The 21,250-nt window shown below is 49.1% G+C and overlaps 1 protein-coding gene and 1 long non-coding RNA gene across 7 annotated transcripts in view; one reads left to right on the top strand and one right to left on the bottom strand.

The window, feature by feature from the left end:
* Positions 1–20,646, top strand: part of LOC135323066 (uncharacterized) — a 48,516-nt gene extending 27,870 nt beyond the window's left edge. Inside the window, exons 3-4 of the long non-coding RNA XR_010384199.1 lie at positions 20,303–20,377; positions 20,468–20,646. This is a non-coding gene — a long non-coding RNA (uncharacterized LOC135323066). The remainder of the gene's footprint in view (positions 1–20,302; positions 20,378–20,467) is intronic.
* Positions 1–21,250, bottom strand: part of MYLK (myosin light chain kinase) — a 199,522-nt gene that overhangs the window by 6,076 nt on the left and 172,196 nt on the right. For all 6 annotated transcript variants that reach the window (XM_031454585.2, XM_064494510.1, XM_064494515.1 and 3 more), the window contains 4 exons: positions 17,594–17,811; positions 15,449–15,572; positions 8,218–8,370; positions 5,635–5,758 (listed from right to left, as the gene is read on the bottom strand). In XM_031454585.2, coding sequence (XP_031310445.2) covers positions 5,635–5,758; positions 8,218–8,370; positions 15,449–15,572; positions 17,594–17,811 — 619 coding nt within the window. The remainder of the gene's footprint in view (positions 1–5,634; positions 5,759–8,217; positions 8,371–15,448; positions 15,573–17,593; positions 17,812–21,250) is intronic.

Below are 21,250 nucleotides of genomic sequence, written 5' to 3'. Positions count from 1 at the left end.
CCAGGAGAGGCAGCTGTCCCTGGAACGAGGGCTTCCCCAGCGCCGAGGTTCCGCCAGAGGAGTGAGCCCAGCCTTGCTCTGCTCAGCACTATCAGCGTGTCGGAAGATGTTCAGAGAATGGAATGGGGCCTGGAACCAATGTGTGCCTTAATGTGACTAAACAAGGTCAACATGAGACAAAAACCCTTTTCATACTGTGCTTCAACTCCCATAAAAGGGATAGTTTATATAAAGCAACTGCAGGCTGAGACAGCTCCAAAGACTTATTGCTGACGGGGCCCAGTGGGGCTGTTTCTCGTAAAACAATGCTAGTGATATGATTTTAATTGGTCAAGAGAAGAGTTACTACGGATCCCACAGGTCCTGTTGCAAAAAAAAAAAAAGGCATTCTATTGACCATGAGCAAGTTGCTTAACCTCTCTGGGCTTCAGTATCCTTCTCTGTTTAAGGAGAGGGTTGGACAAGATGATCTGCAAGGTCTCATTTAGTTCTGTTTAAGATTCAGATACCTTAAAGATTTTGAGAAACACTCTGGCTAGGCCCAGCACAAGTCTGTGAATACCCAGTGAAGCTCCAGAGAGGTGTTCTTCCCAGATGCACACCCCAGCATTAAAAAGAACCTGAAGACATGAAAAGCACAGCACTTTGCTTTTCTGAGTGGCAGCGCCTTGGGAGAGGACAGAATTTCTGCTGAAACAGATGCCAGGACTTAAGATGAACATTTTCTTTGCATTTGAAAACTCTACCAAGCATAAGACTTAGGTCAAGGAGTCCCCAATAACACTCAACTGTGTTTCTCACCTTTAGGTAAAGTTTCTCACCCCTTTTCTAAGGCCAATGGAGTGACTAAGATAAGAAACTAAGGCATAAGCAGCGCTTTCCACCCCTGCACCTGAAGCATCTTTTCAGGCATCCAGATGCTGTGCGTCCAGAAAGTAGATGTCACCACAGACTGGGTTTTGAGAGAGGAAGGAGACAGCTTGTACACAGGCAAACGGCTGGCACTCCCCGCTGGCCCTCAAACTGTGCCGACAAAGCATTTTCCTGCTGAATTAACTTCATGCACTCAAGTATTTCAGGGAAGCCTCACAATTTTGGAGTATCTGGAAAGCCAATATGCTTCAGTAAAAAGATTATTTCAAAAGTAAGGAATTTCAGGGTGCTAAGGAATCATACAGAAAACTGTGTGTAAGTGTGGTTTAAGCAGAGACCTACTGCTGTGACCACAGTTGCCCCCATTTTGTCACATCCCATCCTGGCTGCAGACTATCTTCATGCACTCTGAACAGACGTTCCATCTTGCCCTGTCCTCTGGCCATCCACCCTCTCACATACATCGCTGTGTGTTATGCTTCCGGCCCTCTGTAAAAACCGCGGGGAAGCTGGGTCACTCTGCAAAGAAGCCAGGGAGCCCCCGGGGGACGGGGGTGGGGGAGAAGGTGTGAGATGATGACGGACCAACTTAACTGTGGGCAGAGTCATTGTGGCCATGCAGAGAATGCAGACAGAGACCATTCAGCAGCTTCCCGTGCTCTTCTGGGTGAGGCTGTTACTGGTGACATCATTGATTTGTTTGTCCTGCTAGCTGGAGTGTGGAGAGACCCAGCTCTTCCCAGGGGAGCATACCCTGACTTCAGGAACAGGTAGGAGGTGGTGCCAGCCACCGCAGCCCTCCCAACTGAGTCCACGTAAAACCAGACTGCTTCCTAACCAGCCAAACTCTCAGACTCCGCCCTTTTCAGCTCTCCATTCCCTTCATCCAACACAGATGGGTTTGCCCTGGGCAGGGTGTCTCTAAGCTCAGAGGGTTCACTCCTAACAAGAAACAGGTTAGTTCTCTAACCACTAATTGATTACTCTGTGACCTTGTGCCAGTCAGTTCCCTTCTCTGGGCCTCATGGTTAGACCAGAAGATTCAAATCTCCCTGCAGCTCCAGTCTCTACAGAAAGACTGTGATTTAGACTCGAGAACCTGTTGCTGGGAACGCTCCCCTTGAGGCTATGGGCTCCCTAATCCCCAACACCTGGACTGCAAGTAGCAGGACTGTACAGGGTGGAATGATGAAGTCTTTCTTCTTCTGTTAATAAAATGACTAATGTGAAGCTCCAGAACAAGGCAAATAAAAGAGTTACAGTATTTCAGAGGAGGTAGCAGATACACAGTAACATACAAATAGACTACACGTAGGGGGAGATTGTCCATCAGATGGAGTGATAGAGCACATTATTTCTAAAACAGGGAGAAATGTGCTTGATAAGGAAAATCTTAAAATAACCTACATCAGAAGTCATTCTTTGGAAATTGATTTATGAAAAAAATCTTGGTAGGGAAGTTATTTGTCAGCAGTGGGAAAGAAATCTATCTGTATGTTCTAGCCTTCCAGTTTTATGCCTTTGAGCTAAAAATTGGTTGCTGCTTTACTGACCAAGATTTTTGGAAATTTTTAAAACATCAAAAAAGAAAGCTTCAATTCTTGGTAAGATCTATCCTTGTTTTGAGAAAGTCTTTTTCTTGTTTGAGGGCAATTGCCAAGGCTGGGTTCCTGTATTCCAGGCAGGCAGGGTTCGTAATGGCTTCCCTAATGCAGCACAGACTCCCTCCCCTGGGAGAACCAGCAAGCGTGACTAAGCAGCCTGGTTTGCCAGGGACTGAGGTATTTCCCAGGATGAGGGTCTTTCAGGGATGAAGCTGAGACAGTGCCTGGCAAACTTGGGCAAGGTGATCGCCCTAGAGCCAGCCAGCCGTCATAGGCCCTACGCACACACCAACAGCCCCAAGACTGCAATCTGCCCTGAGAATGCATATTATCCAAACATGATGGCCAAGAGTACTCTGTGCTATACTGAGTCAAAAGCTTTCTTCCCTAGGGCCCTTTGTTCCATACTAGTGAGGCCTTTGTGGCTCTTGGAAAATAAAGTCGGCTGCCCACAGGTCTCCAATTCCTACTCCTTTGCTTCTGGTTTTGCCTGCAGAAGCCCTGTTGTCCTGCTCAACTTATCCACCCTCAGTGCTACTGCTCACCACCATGTATTTTAAAGATTCTTTTGATATAAATAAAAGACCTGCCCTCTATCAGAGTAACTTCATTCTAAGATCAATAATGTGATTAGTCATCTATACATTGCCTTGCTTGTAGGGATGTGTTCTCATGTTACTTCCTCTTTTGTGAAAACCACACCAGAATGATAATGGAACCTTCTCTCATGCAGCTGCAGAGAGTTCTGGGCCCCCTGTGCCTGTTCTGGCCCCCTCTCTCTGCCACAGTGCACCCCATTCTATTCCCCTCCACTCTGCCCCATCACACGGAACCTCAGCTGTTCTGAGAGGGAACCCCCTATTCCAGGGGTGCAAAGGTCCTGATAACTAAGGTCCCAGAGTATAAAATGTGGAAAACATTTTCCTAAGGAAGAAATGTAACACAAGATGGTCAGATGCAGCTGAACCATTACCAGTGAAATTATGCTTCAGGGATATGATGTGTTGAATGGGGTTTTGTAGACTACTTTTCTATGTAATTTTGTGAAACCTAACTGCTGTTTCTGTGGAAAAACCATTTCCAAATGTTGCTGCCTATATTAAAATAGGAAATTAGGGTTCCTTCTCTGAATTATACCCTTTTCTTTCTCCTCTCATTCCCAGCAAAAGGGTTTTCTGGCTAATGACACTGTAAACACCAGAAAAAACCTAAGTGATTAAAATATCAGCACAAATTACAGTTCCTTGACCCATCTGACTGAAAAATTCTATTTATTTCCTCTCTCATTTCCTTATCTCTTCTCTGCGCCTATCCCCTGGGTTTAGGCTCTTCCTGGCTCTGGTTCACCAGCAGATGTGTGGATTCTCACAGAAGCCAGAAGTGATAAAGGCTGCCCCTTAACCCACAGCCTCATCCAAGCCAAAACCAGTGAGACTGCCTGCTCTGAGGGCTGCCCCACCCCCACCGCAGCCACCCTATCCGTTCCAGAATTATCGCTGTTTCTTGAGATCTACTGACCACAGGATCATTAATAAAGCCAGCCTTTGATTTTGTGGCCCCCTTGTTTTGTTTTTAGAAAATATTTGCTACTCTGATTTCATTGGATCCTAATGGCACCAGAGGGTAAAGCAAGCAGCACAGGTGTTCCAGCTCACCAGGTACTCATGAGGGAGGCCAGGAGATCCACCCCACCTTCATGTGGGGGGAAAGCAGGGGGGCAGTTACCAAGAACTGGCCCCCACTGCGGGGGAGCCAGGCTGAGAGACCCACATACCTGAAGCCCCTTGCTTGCCTCTGCTCCTTTCAACCTTTGGGTGAACTTGGACTTTTCGAAGGAACCGTGGTTTAGTCACCACAGTGTGTGACTGTGTAATTTGTGTGGCAAATTACCAGTGTCCCCTAAAATGGTGATTTCCTTTCTCTCTGTCACAAAGACAAGGTCTCAATGCCCAGGTCTCCTGAATGCTCGACTAAAACACTGCTCCTGCCAGGCCAGCATGACCCAGGTGAGGCCGGGTTCCCACCCTGAGCCATTCCTTCCATCTGTGCTATAATCCCCTCTGCTCTGTGTTCCAGCCATGTTCCACAGCCGATTTCAAACTCCTGCCCTTGGCAGCATTTCCTCACAACCACATCCAACTCTGCTGTGACTGGCTCATTCTCTGTCCGCACTCACATATATGGGTATGGAAAGCTATACTGATAGTTTATAATTCTTGGTGTGTGTTATGTCCTTTTATGTCTATTTGCTTCAGGTCCCTGTTACACTATACATTCTTTGAGTATAGAAACCACGTGCCCTCCAGTAGCCTAGGAATTTTATAATACTCATAGTGATAATAAAAATAAAATAGATGATAAATTCCCTATGGTTTTGGATGATAATTTTCTCCATCTGCTAACAGTCAGAGGCAATTTGTGTCATTAAACTGTGTATCATTAGGACTGTGTACTTTGGAGCCAGGCTCTGGGTTTGAGTCCCAGCTTTCCCACTTACTAGCTATGTGATCCTTGGTGACTTTCTTAATCTTTCTCTGCCTCATTTGTTTGAGAGCTGGGGATAATGACAGTACCTGCCTCCCAGGATTAAAAGACAATACATAGAAAGTGGTTTGAGTGTTGAGCTGATGCATGGCCAGCTCTCCATACACACTGGCTACTGATCTCATTTTTGAACACTTATTAGGTGCCAGGCAATGTGCTAAAGGCCAGATAAAGATTATCTCACATATTTCTCACAACAATGCTGTGAGGTTGGTACCGCTATTATCCCCACTGCACAGGTGAGAAAACGAAGGCACATCAAGGTTATGTAACTTGCCTAAGGACATGTAGCTAGTAACATACACCTTCCTTAGGGCGCAGGGGCCATGTCTCTCTTTGTAGATCATGTGCCCACCTCCTTCACTGTAAAGAAATTTAAGACCATCACAAGGTATATAAAGAGATCGAATTCTCCAGGCCTGCTAAACAGTCCTAAAGGTGACATTGTTTATCCTTAGCCATGAAGACATGAAATGTCAGTCTGGGTCCCAGACTATTTCAGAAACAAACTTAAACATTTTTGGAGTGAGGGGAGGGCAAGCTGGGAATGAGAGTGGCTTGAGTAAAGCAATTATGAGGGGCAACATCCCAGTCCAAAGTGACCCCTCGTTACCTGCCATTTCCTTCTTGCCATGTACTTCTTCATCCGGTCCTTGGAGAGCTTCTTGGCCTCCATGTTCTTGGTGTCTTTCATTAGCCATGGATGCTGAAGGCACTGGGTGCAGTCCAAGCGGTTTCTGATGGAGGCAGAGATCAGAGGATTTCTGAGCAGAAGGGGACCTCAGACACTGCTAGTCAGAGCAGAAATGGGAGGCCACCTATCCCTAGTTACACAGGGCAGAGCCCAGGGCTCTCTTGCTCCCAGTCCATCCACCATGATGAGGATCACTGTGCTCCTGGCCTTTTTCATGTCTTGGTCTGGGTTACACTGACTAGACACACAATAGGTCAGCGTTCAGAAGGCCTAAACATCAGTAAGCCCTTGGGGTCTAGGGAGGGTAAATGTTGGGGAGCAGACATGTCTGGGAATGGCTGGTGCCATATTCCAGGATGAGGTCAGTCAGTGGTCACACGGGGGCTGCAGATTGGGGACGCCCAACCCTTCTGCCTCCCTGTCTTTGGCCCAAATCTTTGAGAATCATTTAACTCTCAAGTCTTATGGTGCGGTTGAGTATCAGGATTTTCCTGTTAAAACTCAAGAAGTATGTCCTACATACAACCTTTGAAATATGACAACCTTAGAACTACACTGAAACACATTTAATCTTCTGAAAGCTCTGAGAATCTAGAAATATTTCAGGGCCATCACCTTAATTGTAAGAGGACTAATAAAGCCCACAGTACAAAGTGCTCACATACGTAGTAAAATGAGTAAAAGTAAATTTGTTAAATACAGCAAAATGTAGTGATCTTTAGCTAAGGGAATATGTATTATTTTAATTTTCTTATATTCAAAATTTCTATAATTTCCATGTATTAATTTTATAATAGAAAAACACTTTTAAAAGTGCTGATGGAGATTTCTGGTTGAAGAAATGCTGAGTTTAAGAGTTTATGGGAATCTAGTGTCTTGATCTATTTAAAATCAGTTCTTTGGTGAATTTATTTTATGAGTGCAGAAGGGCCAACACAGCTCATTACTGAATAAATTCAAGGTCAGATGAGAAAATAGGGTATATACTCAATACTTCATTTACTAAATCTTCAGTGAATGAATACTGGTTGACAAAAGCTATCCTTGGACCAGAGCTATCAGGAAGAGGTTTGCATCTCTGTGAGGCAACTTGGGAGTGGGGATCCCTTACACCAGAAGGGAATCTAGACATCCCCACAACATCCAGATTCTCCATGGGTCATGCCTACTTCTGATACTAAGACTAAATGCTAAAAAGCAAAATGCTAAAAAGACCTTGCTCTCAGGGAGTGTGGAATGCAGCCCCTGGAGGAGCTTGGCCCTGGGCCAGCTAAAAAGGACTGAGAAGTGGGTGTGTAACCAGAAAAACCAGACAGAACCACTTAAGAGACCCTCCAACCTCACTTCTTTAGCAAGTGTACTCTCCTGACCCAGAGAGGATTTCTCCCAGAGTGGGGCAAGATGACTGACAGCTTCAGGGGGATCTGTGGGCCAGGCAGGCAGGGGAGAACCTAGGCCACAGTCACCTGGTGTATGTGGGGCCTCCTGCCTGTCCGTGGGGTCGGGCTGTCCCTCCCCTTCACAGCCTCTGGCACACCACCCATTTCAACAGCACCTTCTGGGGAAAAGCTTAGAGCTGCTCCCTATCACCAAATACAACTCCTTGGGGCCCCTGGAGCCAGGCCCGGCCTCATCTGTCCCCACCTGACACCCAGGCTGCTGCCTTCCCCTGGGGCAGGCTAGCCCTCCCTGCACACGCACAGCCCCTCCCAGCTTCCTGCTTTCATCCAGCTGCTTCCTCTCACCAGGGAATTCTGTCCAGCCACACATAGGACCCCCTCCAGCCTCTCCTCCTCTGCAGCTCCAACCTGCGTCCTGCTCTCACTGAAATATTCACCAGGTATGCCTGACCTTTCCTCACAGCCTTCGGCCTCTCACTGTGCACAGCTGTTTTACACAGTCACACAGCTCCAGGCAGCCCCGGAAGGTGGAGGCGGGGAACCCCATAATCTGTACCGTTGTGGGTAGGGGGACAGTGACAGAGCTGGGAGGTGGCTGGGCCCAGTGGCCTGGGATCACAACCTAACTCTGGCCACTGGTGGAAGTTACCTGGCCATACTCAGGCAGACAGTTCTTACACAATATAAATATGAAACAAACATCCAGCCAGAATAGTCTAGGAGTATGTTCAGGACCCACAAATAGGGTATGTTCCCTGCAACCCCAGAAGGGGGGCTAAGGTTTCAGCAGGGCTACTACAGGCCACAGCTGTATGTGGAAAGTAAAATGGGCTGTTGTTGTTCACACAAGCTGCCCCTCTCCCTTAACACTCAGTCAAGTAAGTGTTGCTTTTCAAGTGAGGTTTCTGTGAATCTAAAGACCAGAGAGTGTGGCACCCAGAGCAGGGGCTGAGGAAGACCCCTTCCCTGGCCCTCACACTCGCAATGCCCAGCCTCCCCTCCTCAGGTGAGGAGGGGCCCACGAAAGGGAAAGGAAATCCAGCCTCTGGACCCTGGTCTAGGCAAGAGGGCAGCTGAAGAGACTGAAATCTCAACTCATTACTTCATATCTTTCTTCAGCAAATTGCTGATAAAATCCTTGGCATCATCAGAGATCTCATCAAAGGCCTCGTCGTCGAAGTCCCAGGTGGCCGAGGTGACGTTGGCTAAGGTCTCGTTATCGTTGTCACCCATGAAGGGGGAGAGTCCGCTGACCCTGGGAGATGAGACAGGAGAGCAGTGAGAGGGGCAGGCAGTGGGGAGGGTCCCCGGGAGGGTCCCCCCCTCAGGGGAGTGCTCACTGAGGTCAGATGGGGGGGCACCCCCAAAGCCCTTGCGCCTGCCACTCCTCCCACCTGCAAGAGAAGAGGGCATGGCCGCAGGCTTTGGTGGCCCAGCCTCTCAGTGGCTCACTGTATTTTTGGGTTTCGCCTGCCTGTTGACACCACCTGCCTGTGAAGCTGAGGCAGAATGCATTTTCTTTAGTTTCCCACTTCCACACAGCAGAGCAGGGCCCTCCTCCCTGTCTTCTGTTATTCCCGGATGCCCAGGCTGGAACTTCACCCCGCAGAACCTTCTCCAAGGTCCCTGGGGTGGGGGCGGGGTGGGGGGAACCCCTTCCTGCTGGTGCTCCCACCCCCCTGCGGCACAGTCGCGTGGCACAGCACTCATCCCTGCGCCCTCCAGCCCACTGCCTCCCGTCTCTCACCCTCGCACCCTCAGCAGCCCCAGGCGTGCTCAGCAAGGGCGTGCACGTGAGCAGATCTGGAGTCCGTGGTGTGAGTCTGGTGTTCAGCAACACTTGAGTTCAATGTGCCTGAGGCATTTAAGCCAAACCAGAGAGATTCCCTAAGAGGGACCATGGTCTGTTCATCCGCTGGGTGACCTTGGACAATTCCCCTGACCTCTCTGTGTCAGCTTCCTCCTCTTCACCACTCCCACCTCTCCCTGTTCTCCTCCTATGACCTCATCATCATGACAGCAGACATTCATCAGACATTTACACTGGGCCACGCATGGGGCAGAGAGCCGAAGGAGATTAACTCATTCAGCGTTAACACCACGCTATAACGCAGGTAACTCATTACTCCGTTTAATAGATAAGGAAACTAAGGCACTAAGTGGGGTTAAATCACTTGCCCAAGGATTTGCAGCCAGTGAGTCTGTTTCTTAACTGCTACTTTGTACCATCATGCCTGCGAAGATGAAGTAAATCACAGCACAAAGCACCAGCAGGAGGCCTGGTCGCAGTCAGGAGCTCGGGCCCTGACCAGAGCTATTCTACAGTTCTGTACACAGCTCACCCCGACTGCCTCACCAGTCTGTGATCTCGAGAATGACTCGTTTACCAAAGCTTAAGCCAAATAAAATTTGGAAGGTGAAGCATCTCAAAGCTGAATAAAATTGACTACTGATTTACTAGCCTCACCTCTCACCTCGGGGCACCTCATCTTCACACCAACCATCCAGTCCACCACTCACCCTGACCTAGGGCACGCCTCATGGGTGTTAGAAGGACCCTACTCTTGGTTTAATGCTCTGCTGCCATCATCTTGAAATTCTTAATAATGTTTGCACAAGTCACCCCACCTTTTAATTTTGCACTGGGCCCTGTCCCCACCTGAGCCCCACGAGTTGGATCTAGGGCCCTCATGCCATTGACCTTCCAAGTTAAGGTTTCACATCACTCACATCCCTTTCCCCAAATCCATCATCATAAACAGTAATGCAAACCCTTCAGGAGCTGTTTTGACATTCAAGAGGCCTCTGCTTATGACATCCACCCTGTCCCTGGAAACTAAGTTTTGGAAAACAAAATCCACTGAAGTATTGCAAGGAAACCTTGCCATGGGGAGGGATGCCCTCGTGAAAATCTTCATTAAAAAAAAAAAGCTTTTTCAGTGTGAATTACCTCACCATAATCAACGTATTTGTGCTTTTGAGTCATAGGATTTTGTAGATGACATTGAAGTGCGTTAAAGCAAGATGCCGATTTATGTTTTGAGAAGGCGTAGAGATAATCATTCTCAGTCAGTCACAGCACAATGAGGGGAGGGTGGGACCTTACCAGTCCTGAGTCTGTGCTGTTAAATGCTACTCCTTTCCCCTCTCTGGGCCTTGGTGTCCCCTCATACACCAAGGGTGCTGGGCTAGAATTCCTAGGGGCTCCCAGCTTTCCCGTCTCTTTCCTAGTCCCATCAAGAAGCAGCCTGACTCTTGCTTGTCAGCTACATGCTTCCTTCTGTCTTTGCATTTTCCACTTGAAACCCAGGGGGAACATCCTGCAGCATTCTGAAAGATTGCAGGAAAAGCAAACAACCCTGCTGTGGAATGCTGAAAGGTCTCCTTCTGTAAACCTCCTTTCCTAATTAGGAACTGTAATCCTGCAAAGATAGGGCTTAATCTCTGTGATGTTCGGTAGGCTGGGGAGAGCCTCCTCGCCTCTGGCCTCTGGCAGTCCTCCTTCCTGGCAGCCCATTCATCTCAAATACCCCGAGCCTCCTCTCCTGCCTGAGCGCCCCTAGCCTCCCCCTGATAAAGAGTACATCTCTAAAACAAAAGTTGCAAAATACGCAGAGCACAATAATGAAGACACTGTTCAAATTTTAGTTTCTTGGTAGTAGGATTTTGCAGAATTTTTTAAAAAACTTTCTTTTTTGGACTTTATTGTTAGAATTTGCCTAACTATGCCGTATGGTTGTGAGACAGGGAGGGGACAGGGCACAGCCATTAAAGGAATAACACAGCAATTAACACCAGAATGGTGAAAGATTCAACCCCTAGCAGGGCTTAAGGCTCAAGATGGAGGGAGATCTGACTTCTAGCAGACTGTTAGCTTCATTATACGGGTGTTGTAATATATTAACATAGTGAATAACATGCCCACAGGCGCCATGACAGTCCCAAGGCTAGCCACAAGAGGTCAAAGAGTGGGAAATGGCCAACTTCCTGGGAATCCCAGCCCCTTCCCCAGGCTAGTTAGACTAGTCCTTCCACTTATTAGCATATGAAGCCACTGAGCCCATAAAAACTGGCAACACTGCGCTTTGTGGTACGCCAACTGTAATATATTAACATGGTGAATAACAAGCCCACGGGCACCATCACAGTCCCAAGGCCGCAGCTCCCTCTCTCTCCCTCTTCAGAGACGGCCCCTCCTCTGTCTATGGAGTGTGTACCTACTTTTACTCTAATCTGAGCCCCCAAACCCCACACCTCGTGGCCTTTCTCTCACCTTTTGACGTATCTCTAAATCAATCTACCTTTACTCAACTGTGGCTCGCTCTTGAATTCATTCCTGCGTGAAGCCAAGGACACACACTTGGTGGGGCACGTCCCAGGGGCTCAACCGAAGCCTGGGACATGGCCCTCCTCATGCCCCACATCGTTTTTCCTGCATCAGTTGGGTTGTTCAACTCAATCAACAAACATACTAACCTTAGCATTAAAAACGTGACTATTCACCTCTTTTCCTAGTCTTACCTAGTTTTTAACTGAAGGGGATCAGTGTATACCACCCCAAAATATGAACTTGGGCATAAGGATTGTCTTGAACTGAAGGCAGTTAACTCTTTGCCCTCCCAAAGGACAGAAATTTCTCTTTGTTAAGGTGACATAAAGTTCCATTTTTTCCATTTGTCCATTCTCTTACCAGGAAGGAGAAAAAGGCTCACCTGCATATCAAACCAGGCTAAACAGTCTCTATTTAGCCTACATTTCCCAGTCATCTTATCACAATTTGCCCCCTCCAGAAGCTCCAAACCCCTTTTCCTTTCTCTAGTTATTTCTGTACAATTTATCTCTATTTGTTAAAATAGTAAGACCCAAATTTTAAATGTGCCTTGAGTCACATTTCTTTGTGAATTCCTATGCACACGTCCATAATGAAATCTGTTTTCATTAATCTATCTTCTGTCAGTTTGATTTGCAGGCCCCCAAGTACTGAACCTAGGAAAGCAGAGGAAAGTTTTTTCCTTCCCCAAATAACCAATTTTGTGTCTCTTTTTACAAAATTGTAATCAGTGTGGGCAAGTTCTTGGATGCTCTTTTTCTTCGCTTGACATTGTCTTTCACAAGTGTATACAGACTTCATGTTAATTTTTAATGGTCAGATGTTGGTCTTTGTGCTGATGAGTCACAAAGGGAATGGCTGCAAGGTGTTCAAATTTCTTAACTCTTAGTCTCTTACTGCAGCCTAACCTCACCAGGGAATCAGACGCAGGGGCCTGTTCTCCTTGCAGGACAGAACATCAGGAGAGAGAAGGCAGAAGTGCCTTTTGGACTACACTTTCTCTATAGTGTTTTTCAAGCAGCAGATGACCCCATGGCATGAACGGCCAGCAAAGGGGACCACACATCTGCCAGCAGAACTACTGAAGGCTTAGGAAGGGGTTAGTCATTTACCCCATTTTAGCCTTGAGATATTCATTCCCTGGTGTGGTGGGAAGATTGAGAGGGCTGGGCAGGTCCCACAGGAAGAGCTGGGTATTGTTTGGGCAGTGACCTGGGAAACAGATTCAGGGTTCAGTCATGTTAACCAAAGCCCAAGTCCCTGCAGGTGGTGCCTGGGCCTGGTGTGGGTGTAGGGTGCCTGGAGGTAGCAGGAGCTGGAATCAGAGAGAATGTCTGGGCTCAGCAGCTGAGAGGGCAGGGGCAGCCCTGGGTGGAGCTACCAGACCCCTCTGAAAAGCTGTGTAGACTCCAAACCCGAGTAGACTAGGGCCCTGATGCTTGGGCATTGGGACTTATCCCCAGCTCATGGAGATGCTGTCCCCAGAAGGAGACTCCAGATGGGGATGGCCCTGGCTCTCTGGACCATGGTGCACGCTCACAAATGAGCTGAAATGGGAAGTCTGCTGCTGAGTCCAGCAGGGAGATGGTAGGGAGGAGAAAGTATAGGCGAGGAGGCTTGGGAGAAGGGAGAGAGAGAAGGAATTCTGGAGCAGGGCTGAGGGAAGGGCACAAAGAAGGGTTCTGGTGTCCCCACAGGCAGTAAGGGAACACCAAGTCCTCAGGAAATGGGGGGAGGGAGATAGAAAAGGAGGTGGGGCTTAGAATGTCTTCACAATTGCACTGAAGTGTGGCCTGGAGTGCCCCATCCTCTCTCCTCCTGCCAGAAACCAAATGGGGAGTGCAAACACCAGGAGTCTCCAGCAGAGTCATGAAATCTATCTCCCTTCAGAATCGGGGTGAGAGGGTAGGGGCCCCACCACCCTGCCTGCTGCATCTCTGCCCTGTGTGGGAAACCCGGGCGGGCAGTGGGGCCAGGTCTCTGGAGCCAGGACAGGATCTGCCCTGATCTCTCTGAGGGTTTGAGAAGGAGTTCCTTCAGCAAAGTCAGAACAACCTACGGGACAAAGCTGGTCGCTTAGGAGGTGCTCACTAAATATGTGCTGAGTGATAAATCTGCTATCACCTGTACCCCCAACTCTCCATCTCTCACTGGCCCCACAAAGGAGATGGGGGGGTCCTCTGGTACAAACACAGAAGGTGGCCCTGACAAGGACTGCCAGACAGACAGCCAAGCTCCAAAGAGAGGGACAGAGGGTGCAGGGGGCTTCCAGCAGTGGCCCCAGAATTCTGCACAGCAGGGGCTGAGAGGAAGCAACTACCTGGTTCCGACTTCTGTTTTTCACACCACATGCTCTGCTGAGAGCCCTGCTTAGGGAGGGGGACTCCCAGATCTCAATCCCCACTGTAAGAGCAGTGGGAAAAGTCTCAGAGGGCAGATCAGCCCACAGTGGTGGGCGCAGGAGCCAGGACACTGGAGAGGCTGCGCAGGGCTGACCCGTTTCTGTCACGCCTGCTGCTCACCTGCCTCCCACACACACCTCTCCCCTGTTCTCACATCCCTGTCCAGATGCCTTCAAGCTGGTGCCCCATGCATCAAAAGTATTTTCTCTCCATTTCAAAATGCCCTTCCCTATTTCTAGGTCTTAGCCATAAAAGTAATCTAGCGAACAATGTAACATGCTATCCAAATTACTATGTTCCTCCACCTAAAAGAATTTTTATTTTAAAATAAAGTGCTTTTATGACCCAGTAATTCTAGTTCTAGATTATACAGCCAACAGAAATGCATAAAGATATTCACTGAAACACGTGCACCAGAATACTCACAATACCCTAAACTGGAATCTAGTCAAAAGCCCATCAACGCAGAATGGATCAATAACCTGGGTGATGGTCACACAGTGGAACACTACACAGCACTGAGAATGAACAGCCTACAACCACACACAGTGATATGAATGGGGCTCACAAACAATATGGAGCAAAAGAAGTCAGACACGTCCTCCTGTATGATTTCGTTTATATAAAGTTCAAGAACAGGCGAACATGGTGCATGACATCAGAACGGGGATATGGTTACCCCTGGGGCAGTAACCTGAGCTGGGCACTGTGGGCCAGGTAGTGTGTGGTTTCTGGTCTGGGTAAAGGTGTGATCACTGTGCAGATTCACTGAGTGTCTAGACACTGCTCTGACCCTGACCCAGAGGGAGACCAGTTGCCCTAGTTTGTCCAGGATGATCCTCACTTCAGCCCTGAAAGTCTCATATCCTGGGAAACCCGTCAGTGCTGGATGGGCTGGGACAGCTAGTCACCCTCTGGGACTGTAGGAAGTGGGCGGCCACATGGGCTTCCCTGATCCCAGAGACTTCAGTGCCAAATGAAGAGTGAATCCCTGCCACACCCCACTCCCAGGTTTGTTCTGAGGCTCAAACAAGAACTCACGTGAACATCCGTGGCCGCTATAATTCCTATCCTACCGCAGTGGGAAAGCCAATGGACACAGTAAGGCGAGTCTCCTTGATGGCTACAGGGGGACCCAGGGACCATGCCAGTGCATAGGGCAGCTGCGTCTGAACAGAGGGCGTTGACCAAAGACTGTCTCTCAAGAGTCAGGTGTCTCTCCCGGGGGAAGACCCGGCATGAGCACCACCCAGCCTGAGGCAGCCAGGAGAGGTTTCTCTCTAGACCCACGAACACAAGTAAAGGTAAATCACACGTAAGAGCCACATTCTTGCCCTTCTGATCAAAGGCCCCAGGCTGGAAGGCGTCAGGGATGGTAAGGGGTCCAGAATGGGGATCTTGGTGTGTGGAGCTGGACACTCCTACAGAAGTGTGACATTGGGCTGGAAACGTCACCGGGAGCACAGGAGCAAGGAAGGGCAGCGGGGAAGGGGTGGGAGACTGCCATTCTCTGCCTCCGGTGGGCTCCCCATCAGGACCCGCCCTGGCCCCTTCAATGTCAGGGCAGCCTGGGGACCCTTCTCCGCATGCCCGAGACTCACAGGATGTAGCAGATGACCCCGATGCTCCACATGTCTGTGGCATAGCCGATGGGCTCGTAGTTGATCACTTCAGGTGCCACGAACTCCGGGGTGCCAAAGAGGACCTTCAGAGACCCTGCATTTTCTGCAACCAGGATGGAGAGAGATCAATCACCAGAACATCCCCGAGCCAACCTGAGGTGAGCAGACGCCCAGGCGGGACACAGGCAAGACTGGCCCTCAGCTGCTCTTCTCTTGAAGGACAGCCTCCTCGTGGAACAAGTGCATCGCCACACCTCATGCTCACCTCAAATGTCTCGGGTGCGGTCGGGGGTGGGGGGAGAGTCCCTTACAGCCCTGCCCCAAACGGCCTTCCCTGTGTGTCTCTCCCATGAGTTCCCTGAGGTGGGGACTGTGACTTGTGCTTGACAGTGATCTTCCCATTCATTATGTCCTATGTACCCTGCTGCCTGCTTTACAAGGACTTTCCTATTTAATACTCATGCTGGCCCTAAGTGGGAGGATTAGCCTCACCCCCCTGAGGAGGAAATGGAGGCCCAGGGAAGTGGAGTGATTTGCCCACCCAGTTAATGGAGGTCAGGACCTAAACCCAGGTGGTCCGAATCCTGAGCCTGGTTCTACCAACTCCACTCCACCGCCTCTCCACGTGTACCCTCACGTCTCGCCTCCCAGGAGCTGCTGGGAGGTTAGTCGGGGAAAATCTTAACCCCATTGTGGTGCCTCTGAGCCATAAAGGACCAAAGATGTGGAGCAGTTTGCACATAGGTACCAGCTCCCGGAGGATGCCATCAGCGAAGGGGGTGTACACCTTTGGCCTGTGGGGTGCATCTGGTCTTGTTTACCTACAGAGTCCACAGCAAATGTCCTAAGACAAAGCTTTTAACACCATCAGACGTGGACACTCTGCTACCACTCTAACCTGAGCCCTTCCTGCTCCATGTGAACCCTCACGTTCTCTGGTGTCTCGTGGACACCACTGTCCCCACACAGCCTCTCACCAAGGGAGCCTGTGTGTTGTGTTCCTTAGGCTCCGACGCCGTCAGCTCCTGAGGCTGGCGGTGCCCTGCTGTTTGAACTGTCAGAGGTTCCTGCATGAGGCAGGCCCTGAAAACCAGCTGTTGCCCCCACACCAGGCCTCCAGCAGGAGAGAGTAGGCAGGTGTCTTCCTCAGCATCCGGGTGCGACCACCAGGCAAGCTGTGGCCTAGCAGGACCTCACTCCCTCACCTTCCTCCTTATGGCACACTTGGTCTCAACCAGGATGGGGTGTCCTGGGGGGAGATTTACCAGGGGCATTCGCTCCCCGCTGGGCAGTGAAAGAAAGGCCAGCTCGTGCCAGCCCTCGGGACCCTTGTTGGCAGGGCAGTCGTCAGGAGGTGGAGGGTGAGGTCGTTTCCTCAGTAACTGAGACACCCCAAGAGCCACATGGGCGGGTGGATGTAGGCAGTGTGTGAGGCAGACGATCACCCACCAAAATGACTCCAGGGCTGGGAACGAAGCCCCAGCCGCCTTCTCCATCACACCCTGCCCCCTGCAAGTGCAGGAACAGCGGAGATGCTTCAGAGAACCCGGAAGGGGCCCCAGGTCCTGATTCCACCCATGGTGGGACTTAGTGGCCAAAGCTACTGTAAGCCTCAGTTTCCTGGTCTAGAAACTGGGGCTCATAACTCTGCCCTGCCTACCTCCCGGGGTTGCTGTGAGAATCAAGTAAGTGAAAGTATGTGACAGTGCTCTGGAAGCTATAATAGAATGCAAATGCGAGGAGAAACCGTCATCAAAATGTTTTGTTGCTGAAGGCACCAGAGTGAAAATAATAATAACAACAACAACAACAATAATAATAAGTAGCTAACACCTACGTAGTACTTACTATGTACAAGGCACTGCTCTCTTCACTCCACCTATCTATATTAACTCCTTTGATCCCCCTGCCAACTCTATGAGATGGGTACTGCTACTCTCCCATTTTACAGGTAAGAAATTTGAGACGCAGGTTCACACAGCTGGTGAGTGGGAGAGGCAGTCTCCACGGTCTCCGATCTTTGCTCTAATCCAGTGCATTCCCTCTGGCACCCAGTGTGCGAACCACAAACAGCACAGCCCCTGCCGCCACCCGAGGGTGACAACAGAGGTGGACTGGCCTTACCCAGCCTCCTGGCCAGACCGAAGTCGATGAGCTTGATCCTGGCGCCTGTCTTGTTGACACACATGATGTTCTCAGGCTTGAGGTCCAGGTGGACGATGCCCTGCTTGTGGATGTACTCCACCCCCTCTGAGATCTGCCTCATGTACTTGATGCATTCGCGCTCAGTCAGCTCAAAGTCCTCATCGATGATGCGCTCGAACAGCTCACCCCCAGACACGCTGTGTGGACAGAAGGGGGCGCTCAGACCGCAAGATCAGGGAGCCTGGGCGGGCAGGGAGTCTGGCCGAGGGCAGGCTGTTGTATGTAGGCGGGTATCACAGGCAGGGCAACAAAGCCCAGGATATGGGGGTGCCCGGCACTTCCTGAAGCTTCCTGAGTCCCAGGCCACTGCCCCGTTACGCTGGTCTTTCATTGTGTGAGGAGGGCTCAGGCCTCCTGGTTTCCTGCTTGGGGGACTCTGCCTGTGCCCACTAAGCTTTGAGGGGATTCAGGGAAGCATCTGGGTTGGGCTGTTTCAGAGGTGGTCATGAACTGAGAGATCCAGACACGATCTCCTTAGCAACAAGGGCAACTGCCCGGCAGCCTCTCTCCCCCAAATGACTATAGATGTAAGGGATCATCCTGTACACCAGCCATGTCTTCTAGTCATAAAGAATCAAAGCTTAAAAATACAGTACCCATGAGCATCTGTTTTGCATAGCCAGAAACAGAAGAGTATCTTCAATAATAAGGAGCCTCAGCACATTTTCTGTGTCATTGGCTGTAACCTATTATACTGACAGTTGTGGTCAGTTTGCTTCCTCCGGCTAGGCCTGTAGCACCAGTTTACTCCTTCCAGCCATAACAAACTTGTCTTGCCTGCTCCCCTGCCCAGGCTGGGAGTGTAGCTATACATCCTTCTTGTCTGGATAGAATTTGGATACTGGCCATGGTGGTTCTGGGGCCCACTGGGCATCTCTTGCTAAGGATTGGCCCAGAGGCAACAGCCAGCCAGCACACTACCCTTCAGTGCAAATGCACGGCCTCACCACCTGGGTCACAGGATCCTTTCTGCTCCCCAGTCCCAGCCCTCTGACCCACCTTCCTTGCTCACTGTGCAGGAAGTTTAAAGTATCTCCTTGGTAACTCATGCAGCATTCAGACATCAGTAAGCTCTTTCTTATAACAGCCTGTAGATCCACCAGCTGAACAAGTCTGGATGGGCTTTGTTCTGGGCCTGCCCTCTTCTAAGGGGAGCCATCAGGAAGAAGGGGAAGAGCTAAGTTTGAATCCTGTCTCTGTGTGATGTTGTGCAAGTTACTTAACCTTTCTGAGGCCCAGTTTCCTCACCTGTCCCTACATCATAGTAGTTAGGAGTGAGTGTCAGCATCGTGCCTGACACACAGCAGGTACTCAGCACACATTAATTATCAGCTGACAACCTGCAGCGGACCAAGTGGATCTTGTTACCAACCCCTGAGAGATGCACCATGGGGCCAGGCACAGCACAGCCTCTGTAGGCCTCCATCACCACAGGACAAATGACAAACACTTTCACTTCTGGGAGGGCTGAGCTGGGAAAGGGCAGTCTGTGCCAGTGGCCGCTGAGAGGTGCTGGAACTGACGCTTTAGAACCAACTGAGAAGGAAGGCCCTGGGTGGTCAGCAGGTGGCGCCCCTGTCCTCAAGCCGCCAACCCTACTGCTCTCCACGCGGCTCCCAGTCAAATTCTAAACCCCGTTCCCAGGTCTCAGGACATTCTTAACATCTCTGAGCCCCAGTTTCCTCACCTGTAAGGTGCAGATAAAATCAGCACCACTTCATAGGACTGCTGGGAAGACTGAGTGAGTTAATACAGGTAAAGTGCTTAGAAAAGAGCCTGGCACATAGTAATTACTCAATAATGTTAATTATCTTTTCTTTTCTTTCTTTCCTTTTCTTTCTTTTCTTTCTTTCTTTCTTTCTTTCTTTTTCTTTCTTTCTTTCTTTCTTTCTTTCTTTCTTTCTTTCTTTCTTTCTTTCTTTCTTTCTTTCTTTTCTTTCTTTTCTTTCTTTCCTCCCTTCCTTCCTCTCTTCCTCTCTTTCTTTCTTTCTCTTCCTTCCTTCTTTCCTTCCTCCCTTCCCCCCTTCCTCCCTTCCTCCCTTCCTTTCTTTCTCTTTCTTTCTTTCTTTCTTTCTTTCTTTCTTTCTTTCTTTCTTTCTTTCTTTCTTTCTTTCTTTCTTTCTTTCTTTCTTTCTTTCTTTCTTTCTTTCTTTCTTTCTTTCTTTCTTTCTTTCTCTTTTTGAAGAACCAGTGGGGTCTCTTGTTGAAAACATAGACTCCCAAGCTCCTCCCCTAGAGATTTTGATTTAGAAAATTTTGGAAGGGTCTGTGAGCCATATTTTTAACAAGTACCCCAGATCATTCTTAACATCAGACAAATTTGACAAATATTGGCTAACTCAGTTACCGCCCCTGAGAGGCCAGCTGAAATTCATGTCCTCTGAGAAATCATTCCTGATTTCACCATATGATCTATCCCTGCCTGGGTTCCCACAGCCTTGTCTCCGCACTTTCTGTATCAAGTCTACCTTGCCTTAAAGTTGTTTGTGAGCATGTCTGGAAAAGGTCTGGCTCATCTCTGGACACTTATCTACACCTGGCAATATCTGGCACAGGCAAGGTGCCCCCAAGTGTTTGGTTTTAAATTTAAAATATTCTGAAAAAAGCAAGCAACCATTTTTTTTTCAGTGCCCTTGGGAACGTCTGAGGCAATGAGTGGCAGAAATCCCAGCCATGGAGATAACTACTGCTGTACTTCTAGAGGTAACTTGTTCAACAGAGGTTCAAATAGGTTCAAACCTATTCAAATCTATTTAATATATTTTGAAGGCTGTTCCTGTGTTCATTTTCTAGGATGGAAGGGTCACACAAACAGAATTAATGTATGTTTCAAAACGCTGAAGACTGTGGGTGCAAAGAAGCTGCCACTCACAGATACGGGATAAAGCCAATGGCCAAAACTGGGCCAGAAGGCATGTGCTTAATAAATTAACAGTGATTACTGTACAGGAATTATGCCACAATAAAGGTGTTTAAAAAATAAATTAAAAATAAATTAATTAATTAACAGTGAGTAAGTGAAGGAATAAATGAACACCTATGCCCAAGGTAACCTCATCCCAAGGGACCCATCAAATTCACCCCCTAACTGTAGGCACTGGCCAGCCCTCATTGGCAGCAAGAAGAATGACCATTAAGGGGATTCCACACTCAGACCCTCCACTCCTTGTCTCACAGGGGCTAGCTGGATATTTTTTGATAAATTTTGCTAATGGCAGCACAAAGGTGAGACAGATGATGGATGACTCAGCCTAAACTGAACATCTGCTTCAGTGCTCAGGGTCCCACCACCACATGAGGAATGTCCCCAAAGGAGCAGCCTTGACTCTAGGCCAGAAGCCTGCAGGGAACCCTTGTACCAGAGCAACACTATTACATGATGGGGGACTGTCCCATGGTCAGAAGTCAGAAAGGCTGAAGACACATTCATTCCCACTTCTGGCTCTGAGACAGCCGAACTGAAGGCTGGGACCCTGGAATCCATTTTCAGTTTTCTGTATGCCCAGGGACTGTCCTTCTCTTAATCTCAGTTTCTCCGTCAAACAAGGAGAATAGCAAATTGTACTGCCGAAAGCC

Source organism: Camelus dromedarius, chromosome 2, assembly GCF_036321535.1.
Source record: "Camelus dromedarius isolate mCamDro1 chromosome 2, mCamDro1.pat, whole genome shotgun sequence".
Classification (NCBI taxonomy): domain Eukaryota; kingdom Metazoa; phylum Chordata; class Mammalia; order Artiodactyla; family Camelidae; genus Camelus; species Camelus dromedarius.
This window is presented reverse-complemented; position numbering and strand designations above follow the sequence as displayed.